General features: G+C 45.4%; 1 protein-coding gene across 2 annotated transcripts in view; it reads right to left on the reverse strand.

Moving 5' to 3' along the window:
- Positions 1-1,638: 1,638 nt before the first annotated feature.
- Positions 1,639-15,740, reverse strand: part of DDX11 (DEAD/H-box helicase 11) — a 224,026-nt gene continuing 209,924 nt past the window's right edge. For both annotated transcript variants that reach the window (XM_082257212.1, XM_082257211.1), the window contains exons 25-26: positions 6,730-6,884; positions 1,639-1,764 (exon numbers count right to left, since the gene is read on the reverse strand). In XM_082257212.1, coding sequence (XP_082113338.1) covers positions 1,723-1,764; positions 6,730-6,884 — 197 coding nt within the window. In that variant the 3' untranslated portion in view covers positions 1,639-1,722. The remainder of the gene's footprint in view (positions 1,765-6,729; positions 6,885-15,740) is intronic.

Consider the following 15,740-nt stretch of genomic DNA (forward strand, 5'->3'; position numbering starts at 1 on the left):
AAGAAAACCTTTGCTTGGGATGTGTCAAGATCCAGACAAGGAGAAAGCTGGGGGAGCAGATTGTTAGAACCTGATCACCCAAATGAAGGTCTGGAACATCTGAATTGACCTACAGACAGATGTAAAAAGAGGTTATCTACATCAGCCTTTCTAAACCTGAGTGCATCAGTGGCTGATAAATTGCTCTGCACAATACTGTCATCTTTCACACAGCCGACGTACAGTTCGGTGCGCCACTGGTCTCATTCCAGAATAGGACGAATACCCCCATTGGGCTTTGGTACCATGAACAGGTTTAATGAGCACAGATTGGTCTCCAGTTTTCATTTGTGTCCTAGTGTCTACTTATGGTGGATGCCATTTTCCTGTGTCTTTTTTCTAAATCAGTAGTAGAGGACTTGTGTGCTGATGGGCACTTGTACCATGTCCACACAGCCTATGACCACCTCCTGTACCATGTCCGCACTTTTAACCGGAATTTACTTATATATATAAAGCTCTATGTGCTTTCACATCTGTCTAGATGATGTGGTCAGAGCGGCAGCTCTTTTGGGATGTTCCTAGTCTGCAGTGGTCAGAACCTACAAAAAGTGAGCCAAGGATGGAAAAACAGCAAAGTGGTGACGGGGTCATAGACAGGAAAGGTTCAATGATGCATGTAGCAAGTAAAACCTGGCCTGTGCAGTCTGATCCAATAGAAGAACTACTGTAGCTCAAATGGCTGAAAAAGTTAATGCTGGTTCTGATAGAAAGGTGTCAGAACACAGTGCATTACAGTTTAAGTATGGGGCTGCAAACTTTATAACCCAAATTAAATGAGTGAAGTAGCTTAATCATGCACAATTTAGAAAAATAAAAAATTACGTCTGGAAAATTTGCACACTTAACATTAAGAGAGACCTGTCACTAAGGGCTCGTTTACACCTGTATCCTTTGACGAGTGATCCATGGTGGATCGCTTTTCAGAAAGTGGTGCAGGTGGGATTGATTGTTTTTTTGCAGCTAATTTGCCTTTTTGAATGGGAATACCGTGCCCCAACCATAAGCCTATCAGTTGTGGCATGCCCCTGGCTCCTTCTTGCTAGGCATTCGCAAGCTGCTCTGTCTATGTAGTCATGAGTATGAGAAGCTACCATGGAAAATGACAGTAACTGTGCTCCCTGCAAGGCACCACTGCCATCCAGAACAATATGGCTGCATCCAGCAGCATTTCCAAGAAGTTTTGTCCAATGTGGATGGAGGGGTCTTTGAGGGAATAGAAGACAAACCTATTAAGTTACTCATGTAAAAGTGAACAATAGCAATGTTTAACTACTCTTGCTGACAGTGTAACACATCTTTGCATCAGCCAAGATGGGGGGCTTTAAAGCCCACAAGTTGCACGTGTCCATCGTGGCAGACACCTTACTCCCAGTACAGTGAGTGAGCTGTCACAGACAGCTTCCACTCTCTGGTTGTAATCAGGAGCTAGTGGGACAGACTCCAACCCATGTGACCACTGTAATAGCCAATCACAGTAATCACTTAACCAGAAAGTCCATCCCACCCCCTGGCTTAAAGACTCAGTTAAAAAGGACACAGACAGGGTGGGAAGGAGTTAAAGTTTTTCAAAAAAGGGACAGGTTCACTAAGTTTTTGAACAAAACCATTTATTGTAATAAATAACATAACATATACAGATGTTTTTGTAGAAAGAGAACAGAATCTAAAATCTGCAGAGGATCAGGATGTCAATGTAGAATTTGCCTTCTTCATCTGGAAGAACTACAAAAGAGAAAAGACGAGAAGTCAGCAAGCGGATTGAGAATCAGTACTGGCAAACTGTTTTGAATAAAGGAATTCTAATACAGTATTTTATTTAATAGAATTAAACATTTTTCTCTAGTTCCCAAGTGGTACCAAGCAGCAGGGGGACTCAGAACCTCTACGCTTTAGAAATAATAAATCAGTTAAGCATAAACCAGGGGTGTCCAACCTGCAGCCCACAACGACTGTGAATATGGCCCAACACAAAATCATAAACTTACTTAAAAATGTTGATTTTTTTTGGGTAATTGTTTCCTAAAAGCGCTGTTACACTTGGTAAACACATGCAGCCAAAATTAAATCTGACAGTTTCTCCTTACTGGACTTTTATAAAATGTTTATCTTCCCAAAGAAAAATCTCCCTCTCTTCACAATCACGCCTTATTCAAGTCATCAGTTTTTGGCAGCACCTATATCTGTAAGTAACTTTTTCCAAGGATGAAGCACATGAAGAGCAAAATGAGAACCAAAATATTTGATGAGCACCTTGAGAATTGCTACTACATCTATCCAACCAGATATTATTGTGTTAGTTTATCAAAAACTGTGTAAAAATACTGTACTAATTTTAGGTTGCCCTCTTTCATTTTTATAATAAAAAATACTACAAAAAAAGTTTATTTACTCAGTATCATCTATATCAGTAATCGTTAACTTGTGATCGGCCCAACTGTTTCTGCTCATCAGTTATATCATTATTAGTGTATTTTGTGTGTGGCCCAAGACCATTCCTCTTCTTCCAATGTTGCCCAGCAAGGTCAAAAGGTTGGACACCCCTGGCACAAAGCAAGAACTTGTTAAAAGAAGCCAGTGAAGAGGAAATATGACAAAAACTCTGCCTATATCTCTTTTGTTGTTTATTTGTCTGACAGGTGTGTGCCTGCTCTGCAAGGACTTGTGGGTAGAACTTCCCAATCCCAACTCCTTCCTGTAGACAATGCCAGTCATTCTTCGACCTGGTTACACACGGACTTCAGCTTGTAAGGACCATTTTATACAGTAAGCATTTGTAAAGCTTTTAGCCAGCGTCAACCAGAATTGTTTATGCCTTTTAGGCTGGGTTCACACTGGTGTGAATTAGATGCGGGTTTCCCCTGCATCCAATGTGCATGTCAGGAGAGTGTGACTTGCTCTCCATAGAACTGGTTCACACAACTACAGGACAGCTTCGAATCAGTTTGCAGGAAATTTGTGTGCGTCTTCTGGTCCATTTCAGGTCCGAATTTAGCCAAAAAACAGAAATTAGAGCTGAAACGGTGAACAGGACGCACCGGACCTCCTGCTGCAAGCAAGCTGCTCCGCAATCCAGTGTGAACCCAGCCTCAAAGAACTCTATATCTGTTTGAGGAAGGTAAACCCAGAACATAACTGGAGAGCCGAATGTTCATTTCAACAGGCTGCTAGAAGGCTTCAGTAAGTTTCAGCACTACTTTAACTCGTGTTAAAACATTTCCTTCAGTCTTGCACAGTGGGACAGGCTCCTCTCCTTTACTGAAATTGCTTCCTCTGATTTCACAGAGAGTGCATTAGAAGTTGCAGAAAGTCAGATCAATCCCATCTCATTTCCTGGCTGGAGGACATCATCTAGCTTTTCTCCCGAGCCTGGCTGTCCCTGGCCCAAACTTTTCACTGGATTTTAGTTCAGTCAATCAAGCAGGCTCAGCCTCACATTTGAGTTTTATCTAGGAAATCCCACTTCTGACGTCCACCCATTAAAGCATTTTGATATTTGCATAACCCCCCTAGAACCATTCCAGTGCTTGCAACAGAGTTGAGGGCTCTTTAGAGGGAGTGCATTGTGATGTTTTCAAGAAAGCCGCATACAGCACCCTGCTAGCCCCTCCCACCTGCCAAGACCTTCCTGCAGTGATGAAGTCACAGAGTCTAAAAAGTATAATTAGAGAGTGCTCCTCCCTGTTAATTTTAAATCATGTGTTACTCTTTGCGGCACCTAAAAAGTCCATGTGATGTTTTTTGGAATTTCTGACTAATTTCCGATGTGGTGTCCCAAGGGTGTTATGGTCAAATCCACCCAGCCTCCCTTTTTTTTTAATCTATAAAGGTATGCAATGAATGATGAAAAGGTTTTATCTGAAACTTTTCAGTGACAGCCAGCATTCCCATTATGATCTTTGTGTACCCTCCCCAGACAGGTAAATTTTGCTTTAACAAATGTTTTTTTTTTTTTTGCTGACGCTGGCTAAAGGTTTACAAATGTTTATGTAAAAGCTGCATGTGAGAAGGTGGAGAAAGTATTCAACTGGCTGAATGCTTAGAGCCCTTTCACTGCTGCAGCTCTTTTTAAACAGAAGTTGAAATTCTCATTTTAGGCCTATAGATTAGTTGAAACCCCCAAACATTATACATTTCCAGAAATTAGAGACCTGGAGAATAAAGAGGGACTGACCTGTAAAATCCTTTTCTTTGAGTACAGGGCATGGGCTCCTTTAAGTATTGACCAAGGGTTATATGGTGCCAGGTTCAGGTGAGGACATTGGCAAATAAGGTTGCTAAAGTGCAAAACTGGTAGTAAGACTTCTCCACAGCCTTAGTAATCCTCCAAAATGATATTCAAAATAATAATTCCAGAATGCAGCTGTGTAAATTTTCCATGACATAATTAGGTCTGTGAATTCCTGCCATCACACAATAAATCCAAGGCTTACCAGAAGGTTGGACCTTGGAGCAAAGAGGTCAATATATGCATAAGTATGGTACAATCCACATACAGGATGTGTCAATGGATCACATTCGCCCCAGTGCCACATTAGGTCACCAATGCCGATAAGAAAAAAAAGAAAACACTCCAATAGTGTAGATCATCCAAGGCTCATTTATTGTTAAAGCCAAATTAAAATCACTTCCGTAAGTCCAAAAAAAAAAAAGCCTCTACCTGTGACTGGCATTGTGCGTGATGACTTCAGCATCCAGAAGCTCCATGTGACTATTGGAGTGTTCTCTTGTTTCTCATTGGCACTGGTGACCTATTCAGCACTGGAGGCCACCGTGGTCCATTTGCACATCCTGTATGGAAGCTGTACCAAACATGCGTATACTGACCTTTTTGTGCCGGAGACCAACCTTTTGGTAGCCTTGGATTTAATATATGGTGGCAGTGGTTCACAAAAGTCTCATGTATGTTGTAGAAATCTTGTGCCTGTTGCACTTTGGATTTAATCTTTAAAGTGTTACTAAACCCACAACAGTAAAAGCAGTCTGTATATGCAGTAAAGAATGCTCATTATACTCACTGTGCAACCTAAGGGGTTAATCCTCTGCATTTTGTAAAAAGGCTTTTTGATCCTGTATGAACAGATCTTCCCTTCTTGCATGGCCCCCATAACATTACTGGAATAAGGCTGCACATGCTCAGTTTGGTGCGTATTCCTAGAGAGTTTTTTTTTTCTCTTGGGAGAGTGCATGTGATCAGCACTGTCCAGACAGAGGGTAAGGAGTCCTGCATCCATCCTGATAGGACAGCCAGTGCAGTATGAAAACTCCTCCTACAAGCTTTGACCAGGCACACTGATAGAAGTCACAAGACTGCTATATACTGCTGATGAGAAAAGGTGTTTAGCAGTTTACTGTATAGTTACTAAAATGATTGCATTACAATGTTCTGTGTGGTGTGTGGGACCAAATATAGTAAATGCAGGGTCCTGAGTTTAGTAACACTTTAAATAGTGCAATGGAAGATTATAAGGAGAATTGGCTGTGGAGAAGTATCCCCTTACCAGTGTTGCACTCTTGTGTACATTAGCTTTAAGTGTAGTTTTTAATCTTTCAGAAATATCAGGATTATAAACCAGAACCTGGTCTAAGGAAACTAGCCAAAAACATGGGAGGGGTTATATGGGCCGTCCTAACAGTTTTGTTTGCCAGTTTCCCCAACTGAAGGTAGCAGCAAATAACTTCTAGTCAAGACTTGAAGAAGCCAGTGTCCTGTATGGTACAAATAAGAAAATTGGGATAGTTGCAATTTTTTAAATCGCACGATAAAAGGGCACGTCTACTAAACCTATATTTTCAGTATTTTTTTTTCACCCAGACATTTTCTTCTTTTATTCTCACCTAGTGATCCTTTCAGTAACACATCTTCTGTCCTAGGGTGACGCTCACTTTACTGCAACTATAGGGAAGCAGCATTGTCACCCTGGAGCAGGAAGTGTGTTAGGATTAGGAAACACAGCCCCCTCTCCAAAACATAAGGGGAAGGTGTTCTATACATCAGCGGTCCCCAACCTTTTTGAAGCCAGGGACTGGTTTAATGGCAGCCAATTTTCTCAAGGACTGGCCTCTCCTACACAGGACTACCAGCTTTAGCAGGGCAGAGGCTGTGCTCAGTATGTGTGTCCTCTCCCAGTTTCCCCGCCCACCCGACTTTGTCATCCTATCAAAAGGGCAGGGGGCAAGAGGAGCTTTACATTCAGATCTGCAGCTCATCCTGCCCCTTGCCATGCTATTTGGATGACATCGTCTTCTGGGCAGGCGGAGGAGCCAGGGGAGGGGATACACATGGCCAGATAGCAGAAAGTGAGTGGCGAGCACGGTCTGTGATAGCCCTGTGCGGACCATGGTCACCACTCACTTCCTGCTGAGCGGCCCGGTCATCAACAGGCCAAGGACAGACACCATGTGCGCAGCCTGGGGGTTGGGGACCCCTGCTATACACCACAGAGTTGAACTTGACAAGGCTGATAACACTGCTGGAGATAAGACAGCAAGAGTCCACATGACAGCACTGAATTTCTGGAGCAATGAATTGTAGTGGTTTTGCACTTATTAAACAGAAATGGTTTTATATTAGTCCCAAAACACTATCACATGGGTTAGGTGAGAATTGTATTACCATAAAATACGGTTATAACCACTCAATACAAAATAAGATGTTCTGCTTTAAAGTGATCATAAACAGTCACAAACCTTGCGTATTGATGCAAAAGCAGGCCCAAAAGTTGGTTTGATTTCTGTGCTGTTGCGAATCCACTGAGGTAGCTTGGAGAGGATGGCAGGCCGGGAATACCTGTGGTCTAGGAGTACAATGCTGGCATAGTCACCACGGTGCCGAATGGCCCGGCCTAAGGGGTAAGGTAAAACAATGAATTCCCGAGAAATCTGAGATTTATTTTTTCAATAAAATCTTTTTTCCCTAGCATGAAGTTTCATGAGCAAATCTCTTGTGATTCATAATGAATGTCACAATTCTCTCATTAAAAAAAAATCATATGTACAGAATTTGAAATGCTCAATTACTTTTCTGCCGGATCTTTGGACCTGAGTCGGTGAGGGATGGGCTCTGACCCTTTCTCCCACCTCTTTCTTTTCTACCCTCCGTTTCTCTTTTTACCGGGGGTCCTTGACCCTACTTTCTTAGCCTGTTTTCTATTTATTTGGGGTTTGATGATTTACTGGATCCTATGTCATGTTCTGACAGCCTGTCGAGGAACCCTGCTCCACACTTACTGTAATGTGTTTCACCTTTTAAAGTATATTTTCTTGTTCATTACTGTGCCCCTGTGTAGATGGAACCTTGTCTGTTTTTTGAGGCACAATTCACAGAGTTAATTTCCTCTTTATAATCTGTGAAAAATAGTTCATAGTGTTTTTTGTAAATATTTTGCAATAAAAAAAAAAAAAAAAAAAAAAAAAGCTACTAAAATGAAGCACGAATAATTTCATCAAAATGCGAGATATTTATCTCATGAAACAATGTGGTATTTTATCTGACATGATATTCAGTGGGTTAAATGCAGGAGAGAAGGATTAGAGCCCCTGTCAGTTTTTATTGCTAATAAAGAGGTAAAATGGTTTAAACTGTAGAAATATGCCAACTCACTAAGTCAGTGCGGCCCCTGCAGCATATGAATTAATACAAAAAAAAAAAGGTGACTGGAATACCAGTCAAAGGGAAGCTTCTTTTACAGGACACGTGGTGTATGAAAAACAACCAAGTTATATGAAGGAAACACAAACTCTCTCTCTATAAATGTCAAATATTGAATGAAAATTCGGATTAAAAAAAATGGATTTTTGTAAAATCTTACCGTAAAATCCTTTTCTCTTAGCTCATTGACAGACGTAGTCCTCGGTGATACAACACCCTCGGGTTATGCTGCCCTCTGCAGGAGTAGGACTAGACAGGAAATGCTCTGGCCACACCCTAGGGGCAGTCCCAGAGGGTATATCCTCTCACTTCCTGCCCTAGCACATCAGTTATGTCACAAAGCAGTGTTTAGAGAATTTAACCCAACCCAACTCAAAAAACAGAGGGGCGGGTACTACGTCTGTCAATGAGCTAAGAGAAAAGGATTTTACGGTAAGATTTTACAAAAATCCATTTTTCTCTATCGCTCATTGACAGACGTAGTCCTCAGTGATACAACACCCTCGGGACGTCCCAAAGCAGTACCACAAATGAGGGGTGGGAAAATGGAAATCAAATCCAATCTAGAAGGCCCAACCGGTGCCAACTAGAAGTTTACAATGCTCATCCTCAATGATGAGACTCAACAGAAACTTTTCAACAGAAAAAAAAACCCCCGAGGTAGACCACCGGTCTCCTCAAATTGCGGCCTGCAAAACCTTGCGGCCAAATGAGGCATCCGCCGATGCCATCACATCAATCTTATAAAATTTTGTAAAGATATGTACCGGTGACCAGATGGCCGCCTTACATACCTGGACCACTGACGCCTGATGGCGATAGGCCCAGGAAGTACTGAGCGCTCGAGTGAAGTGCGCCCTAACAGGGAACGGAGGATTCCGACCTTTAATAGAATAAGCCTGTACCACCGTTTGACTGATCCATGTAGATATGGTCGCGGCAGACACAGGCAACCCCCTTCAAGGGCTATCTGTGATCACAAAAAGTGAGTCCGTCTTACGAAAACCACTTTAGGAAGGAAGGATGGATTCGGAAGAAGAACCACCTTATCCCTATGAACCACCAGATCTGGGGAACGACAGAATAATGCGGCCAGTTCTGACACCCTGCGTACAGAAGTAATGGCCACCAAGAAGGCCACCTTCTGGGATAATGTAAGCAAGGGAATCTCCCTAATATCTTCAAGAGAAGTTTCTGAAGAACCGACCACACTAAATTAAGATCCCAGGCGGTAAGGGTGCGCGCACTGGCGGAGCCAGATGTCGCACCCCCTGGATGAAATTCCGCACCAAGGAATGATTAGCCAAAGGTTTCTAGGAAGAAGATTGCGAACGCCGAAAACCTGACCCTTGATCGTGCTCAAGGATAGTTTCTGCTCAACCCCTTGTTGCAGACAGACCAAAATTCGGGTCACCGAATAGGTATGTGGGGGAAATCCAAGAGATTCACACCACGCAATATAAGACTTCCATGTGCTGGAAGTCGCTTTCCTTGCTTTAACTGGAGGTAGGAATAACTGAAGCTGACACTCCCTTGTCCTTCAGTACCTGGGTCTCAATGGCCAGGCCATTAAGTCAGCGACTGTAAAGCAAGATGGAAGATCGGTCCCTGAGACCGCAAATCCTCCCTGAGAGGAAGTCTCCAAGGAGCGTCCGCGACTAGCCTCACCAAGTAGGCGTACCCGGCTTGACGAGGTCAGTCCGGAATTTCCAGAATAACTGGAATTCCCTCCACCTCTATCCTGTGAAGAAGTTCGCAGTAACTTGAGAGGATGGAAGGCATGCCGTAGCTGATACTGCCCCCACGGGGCGATCAGCGTTTCTGCTGCGTCCGCTAGAGGATCGCGGTGCGAGCTACAAACCTCCGCACCTTCCTGTTGAGCCAAGGTGCCAACAGATCCACCTCCGGGATGTCCCAATGAAGGGACAGTTAGTGAAAAAACCTCTGGATGAAGAGGCCATATGCGATTGGATCCGAATCGGGCTGCTCTAGAGCTGCTTGATCCAGTAAATCAGACAAAATCTGATCGCTCTCAGTTCCGATACCCTTATTGGTAATCTGGATGCTATCGGAAGAAATGACCTCCCCTGGTTGAGCATCGGAGACTTCCTGGTCCGCTCGCTCAACCGGATCCGATTGTCCAGGGAATCGGAATACTGATTCCATTAAAAAAGAATCTCCTTCAGGAGACGGGTATGAGACTGGGTATACGGTACTGCCTCTAAGAAGGCCACCATCAGTCCCAGCCAATTGACGGACAGCAACATCCGAATCGTTGACTGAACCTTCTGGAGTTTCTCCGCAAGGAGAAACTCTCTTGCCCAGGATGTATCCAACCTTAGGCCCAGATAGTTCAGTCTCCTGGTGGGAACCAGGGATGATCTTTGGGAAAGCGAAGAAAAACGCTGATGTCCTGCGATGATGGGTATATAAAAAGATAGGCCTCCTAAATGTCTATGGACGCTAGGAAATCCCCCTGGTGCAGGGAGGCCACCACTGTACGGATGGACTCTATTTTTTCCCAAGTCAAGATTTGGACGCACCTTGCCCTCTTTCCTGGGCATTGTGAACAGGTTCGAATAGAACCCCTGAAACCGTTCAATGTTAGAAGGGAAGAATCGCACCGGTGGAAGTGATCGAAATTTCTGGATCCTGTGTCCTCCAGAAACCGGTGAAGACATCCCCCCCACCCCAGAGATGGGTAGGGGCGCATCAGGCTGTATTCTTCAGGCTTAGCTGAGCCGGACTTTTTGTTTAGCCGACCAGCGCCCTTTGAAACCCCTCTAAAGGGGCTTTGGAGGGTTTCGCCTTATCGCCCGCCCTCGCGGAACGAACAACTCTTTATGAGCAGAAAAGGAAGGTCCTCGTTAGTTACGAGGTCCTTTTATCCTAACAGTCTGTGGCAAGACAGCAGGTGGTACCGTCTATCCTATAAAAGAGGAATTCCTCAAACGGATAGCACCTAGCCATGCGTTTGGAAATAACAGGGGTTAGTTTCAAACGACCCCATTTGGGTAAAGGAAAATCCTTCGCCCTTTTGGTAGGCTAACAAGTACCAAAAAGGAATCTCAGTCTCAGCTACTTCTGCCGGTGTAACCTCAAGACTAAAGGTTTCCCGGACGGACACAACTAGTGCATCCACCACTCTTGTGCTATGGCGGAGGCAGAAACGTGCTCCTCGCTGCTGAGGAGATATAACCTGAGACAACAGCCCCCTAAGAGGGACCTGCAACTGCATTGACCAGCTCCGAATCCGTATCTGAAGTATCTGATAAACAATGGGGGTAGGCGGGGGTCGCTTCTTGACCCCCGTCCCTGACAGGCCACCTCCACCCGGGATACCAAAGACTCCAAAACTGCCGATAATGCATTAAAAACAAGTGGGGTACTGGAGGGTCCTGCGGCCACCTTGAGGGGATCAGGTAGGGATACCTATGCGGCAGGGTCAATGATTATACAAGACATTTGCCAGCGACAAAAAAATGACAAAGTAAAAAACTTTTTTTTTTTTTGTATCCCCCAGTCGCAACAGCGCCCCTTAGTGTTACCTGCTTTTTTGGACCCCACAGAGAGAGAGAGAGACCCCAAGGCTCATCCCTGATGCACAGAAGTTTTCATCAGCTTGCTCAGTGCTGTCCTGTTACAGACAGGAAGTCTTTGGCCCTATTTCCTGGGTGAAGGAGGCGGCTCCGCCCCTTAACACGCCTACCGGCGCCTCCCCCTGGCTCCATGAGGTGTTTGAGTCACCTCAAACATGGCCGCCCCCATGCTGGAGACACGAGGCTACACCAAAATGGCGGCCTCGTGCGATCTACCAGACAATGGCGGCGGCCTGCACAGAATAGCGGCATGTCTGCAGAAGGATCTCGGCCTCACAACCCTTCACCCTCATGGTGGTCAGCGTGGTCGGCGGTACCGGACCCTGGCGGGCCGTATGCGGTCCGTGGCCGTCGGGAGGCATCTGCTTAGCTGGAGGAATGATCTGGAATGCAGTATACATGTATAGACATCGACCTGTGGCTTCTGACAGGTAGGATACCTTATACTATCACAGTAAAGTTCTAGTACTGCCACTGACTACACTTTTACAATTAGATTGTCAGCTCCCAAACCAAGCCTCCTGGCTTCTTGTACACAAAAAAATTACAGAGAGGGGCCCGCGTTCACCACAAGACCCGTCAGGGGGAAAGGGGGAACATACTACTCACCATACCGGAACCAGGCGGGCGCCAACTCCTGACAGTACCCCTCTCCACCGAGGTAGGAGGGCTGTCGACCAATACGGACGCCGCGACTCATGGTCTTTGGCGTTTCAGCGAGACGTTTAACTCGCAGGGTCAGTCCCCGTCCAGTGGGACTATGTCGCGGCCGACCCAGCGCGGAGCTATGGCCTGCACGCGCTCGTAGGCTGAACTGGGGTGACCCCTGGATCTCAACATCCAGCCCGTCGCCCAGTTCAGCTTTCTTGCTTGAAGATCTCACAGGAACACTGGAGAAAAAAAAAGCTGTCTAAAAAATATTTTCTAAGAAAAAATTCCTGCCAGGACCGAAGATCCCAGCAAGGTATCTAGGTCCTTACTCCTAACTAGACAGAAAAAAACTGATGTGCTAGGGCAGGAAGTGAGAGGATATACCCTCTGGGACTGCCCCTAGGGTGTGGCCAGAGCATTTTCTTTCCTGTCTAGTCCTACTCCTGCAGAGGGCAGCATAACCCGAGGGTGTTGTATCACCGAGGACTACGTCTGTCAATGAGCGATAGAGAAAATGGGATTTTTGTACTTTCTGAAAAATCCATTTCTCAGAGTTCATCAACGGACACAGCGCTCCATAAATCATACCTACTGGGTTATATTGCCTTCTGCATGAGTAGGACTTGGCAGAACAAAAAACATCTGGTTACGCCCATGGGCCCTCCTCAGCTTGGTATATAACCCCCCTCTCTGCTTTAGGTAATCAGTTTAGTAGCAAGCAGTATTAGAAGTATCATAACTTCATAGAGGGGTGGGTCCTGTGTCCGTTGATGAACTTTATGGTAAGTACAAAAATCCCATTTTCTCCTTCATTCGACACAGCGCTCAATAAATCATAACTACTGGGACATCCAAAAGCAGTGCCAGAATGAAAATGAGGGGTGAGGAAAAATAACCCAAGGCTAAACATAGGTGCCCTTGACCAGGACACAGGAGCCTTAACCGGGTCACAGGAGCCCCGTCCGAAAAAACTTGACTTACCGTAAAATCCATTTCTCTGATGTTCATTGACGGACACAGCTCCTGATATTCATAACCATTGCTTATACTGCCCCCTACAGGAGTAGGACACTAGGCATTTTATTTTACGTTCATTGACGGACACAGCTCCTGATATTCATAACCATTGGGACGTCCCAAAGCAGTGTTAAAGGGGTAGGAACAACAAAAAAATTCTCCAGGCTAAACATTAGCCAACTAGGCAACAGGAGCTCAACCAAACAACTGGATCCCACCTGAAAGAAAGAAAAAAAAAAACAACACACCCTCAAAGAGGATCTAGTCCTCTTAAACCGCAGCCTGCAAAACCAAAAGAAGCATCTGCAGATGCCAACACATCCACTTTATAAAACTTTTATAAAAACTTTGTAAAAGTGTCCACTGACGACCAGGTGGCCGCCTTGCAAACCTACGTCACTGTTGCCCGATGATGGAAAGTCCAGGAGGCACTAAGCGCCCTAGTAGAGTGTACCTTCACAGGGAAAGGAGGAAACTGACCCCTGATGGAATAGGCGTGAACCACAGTATTTCTGAACCATCTGGAAATGGTCACAGAGGAAATGGACAACCCTTTTCGAGATCCATCCGTGAGCACGAAGAGAGAGTCTGACTTCCTGAAAGTACTCCGTTGCTGCCAGGTACACCCTAATTGCCCGGAACACATCCAAGGCATGCAAGGCAATTTCCTTCGGATGTTTAATCCTGGGACACAGGGCAGGCAATACAATGTCTTCATTCAAATTAAAATCAGAAACAACCTTTGGAAGGAATGATGGACAGGGGCAAAGAACCATCTTATCCCTGTGAATCAGCAGGTAAGGTGAACAACAGGATAACCTCGCCAGTTCTGACGCCCTGCACGCCGAGGTGACACTAAAAAGGCCACCTTCTGGAACAGCGTAAGCAGGGGAATCTCCCGAATATTTTCAAAGGGATGTTTCTGTAGAGCTGAAAGCACCAAATTAAGATCCCAAGCCGGCAACGGAGCCCACACTGGATGAACCAATTGTCGGACACCCTGAAGAAAGGTACACACCAGGGAGTGTGTGTGTGTGTGTGGCCAAAGGTCGGTGGAAGAAGACGGCCAAAGCCGACACCTGGCCCTTGATAGTACTCAAGGCCAATTTCTGTTCAACCCCCTGTTGAAGGAAGGTCAAGATCAGAGCCACCGAGAAGGAGCAAGGATGAACCCCAAGAGACCCATACCACGTAATGTACGTCTTCCACATACAATGACAGATCTTCCTAGAGGTTGATTTCCTAGCTTTCAACAGTGTAGGAATCACCAGCTCAGATAAACCCTTATCCTTCAGCACCTGGCGTTCAACAGCCAAGCTGTCAAAGCCAGCTACTGTAACGCAGGATGGAAGAACGGTCCTTGGGACAGCAGATCCTCCAAACAAAAACAAGGTGGATAAACCACCTATCTCCTGCGCTCAGAAAAGCCGACTCCTTGACTGCTCTGCCCACGGGACTTTCAAAATGGCGTCTTGGATGTCTAGGATCCTGCTGCCTAAAAGGACTGGGGCAGTCCAACAATACTGCAAACAAGAAACACAAAGAAAGGCGCATCGACCTAGCGCATTATCCTCAATATAGGCTTTATTATTAACCACTTTACATCTGCCTGCAGTAATATTACTGCGGCAGAGTGGCTCGTTATCGTCTGACGACGTAGTACTACGTCGTCAGACACTCCCCTTTCTCGGCGGCGCACGCGCGCCGCCGGAGGCTCGTTCCCGCTGTATTCAGTCACAGCGGGAGTCGGGCCAGGGGAGGAGCAGTGGCGATCGCCACCGCTCTTCCCCGATCGTCGGGGATCTAGTGTGGAGATCCGCCTGCTTGTGTAAACCCAAGCGGGCGGATCTCCTAAGTGACAGGCAGGGTCAGATTGCAGGGTTCAGCATAGCTGAACCCTGGATCTGTCCTTGTGTCACTCAGTCACCTCCCCCCACACACGTCAGTAAGCACCAGGCATACATTAACCCCTCCCTCTCCAATAAAATTAACCCCTTCCCTGCCAGTGTCATTTTTACAGTAACAGTGCATATACAGTGGGTACGGAAAGTATTCAGACCCCCTTAAATTTTTCACTCTTTGTTATATTGCAGCCATTTGCTAAAATCATTTAAGTTCATTCTTCTTCCTCATGAATGTACACATAGCACCCCATACTGACAGAAAAACACAGAATTGTTGACATTGTTGCATATTCACTAAAAAAGAAAAACTGAAATATCACATGGTCCTAAGTATTCAGACCCTTTGCTGTGACACTCATATATTTAACTCAGGTGCTTTCCATTTCTTCTGATCATCCTTGAGATGGTTCTACACCTTCATTTGAGTCCAGCTGTGTTTGATTATACTGATTGGACTTGATTAGGAAAGCCACACACCTGTCTATATAAGACCTTCCAGATCACAATGCATGTCAGAGCAAATGAGAATCATGAGGTCAAAGGAACTGCCTGAAGAGCTCAGAGACAGAATTGTGGCAAGGCACAGATCTGGCCAAGGTTACAAAAAGATTTCTGCTGCACTTAAGGTTCCTAAGAGCACAGTGGCCTCCATAATCCTCAAATGGAAGACGTTTGGGACGACCAGAACCCTTCCTAGAGCTGGCCGTCCGGCTAAACTGAGCTATCGGGGGAGGAGAGCCTTGGTGAGAGAGGTAAAGAAGAACCCAAAGATCACTGTGGCTGAGCTCCAGAGATGCAGTCAGGAGATGGGAGAAAGTTGTAGAAAGTCAACCATCACTGCAGCCCTCCACCAGTCGGGGCTTTATGGCAGAGTGGCCC

The sequence above is a fragment of the Pelophylax lessonae genome, assembly GCF_965119305.1.
Source record: "Pelophylax lessonae genome assembly, chromosome: 4".
NCBI lineage: Eukaryota > Metazoa > Chordata > Amphibia > Anura > Ranidae > Pelophylax > Pelophylax lessonae.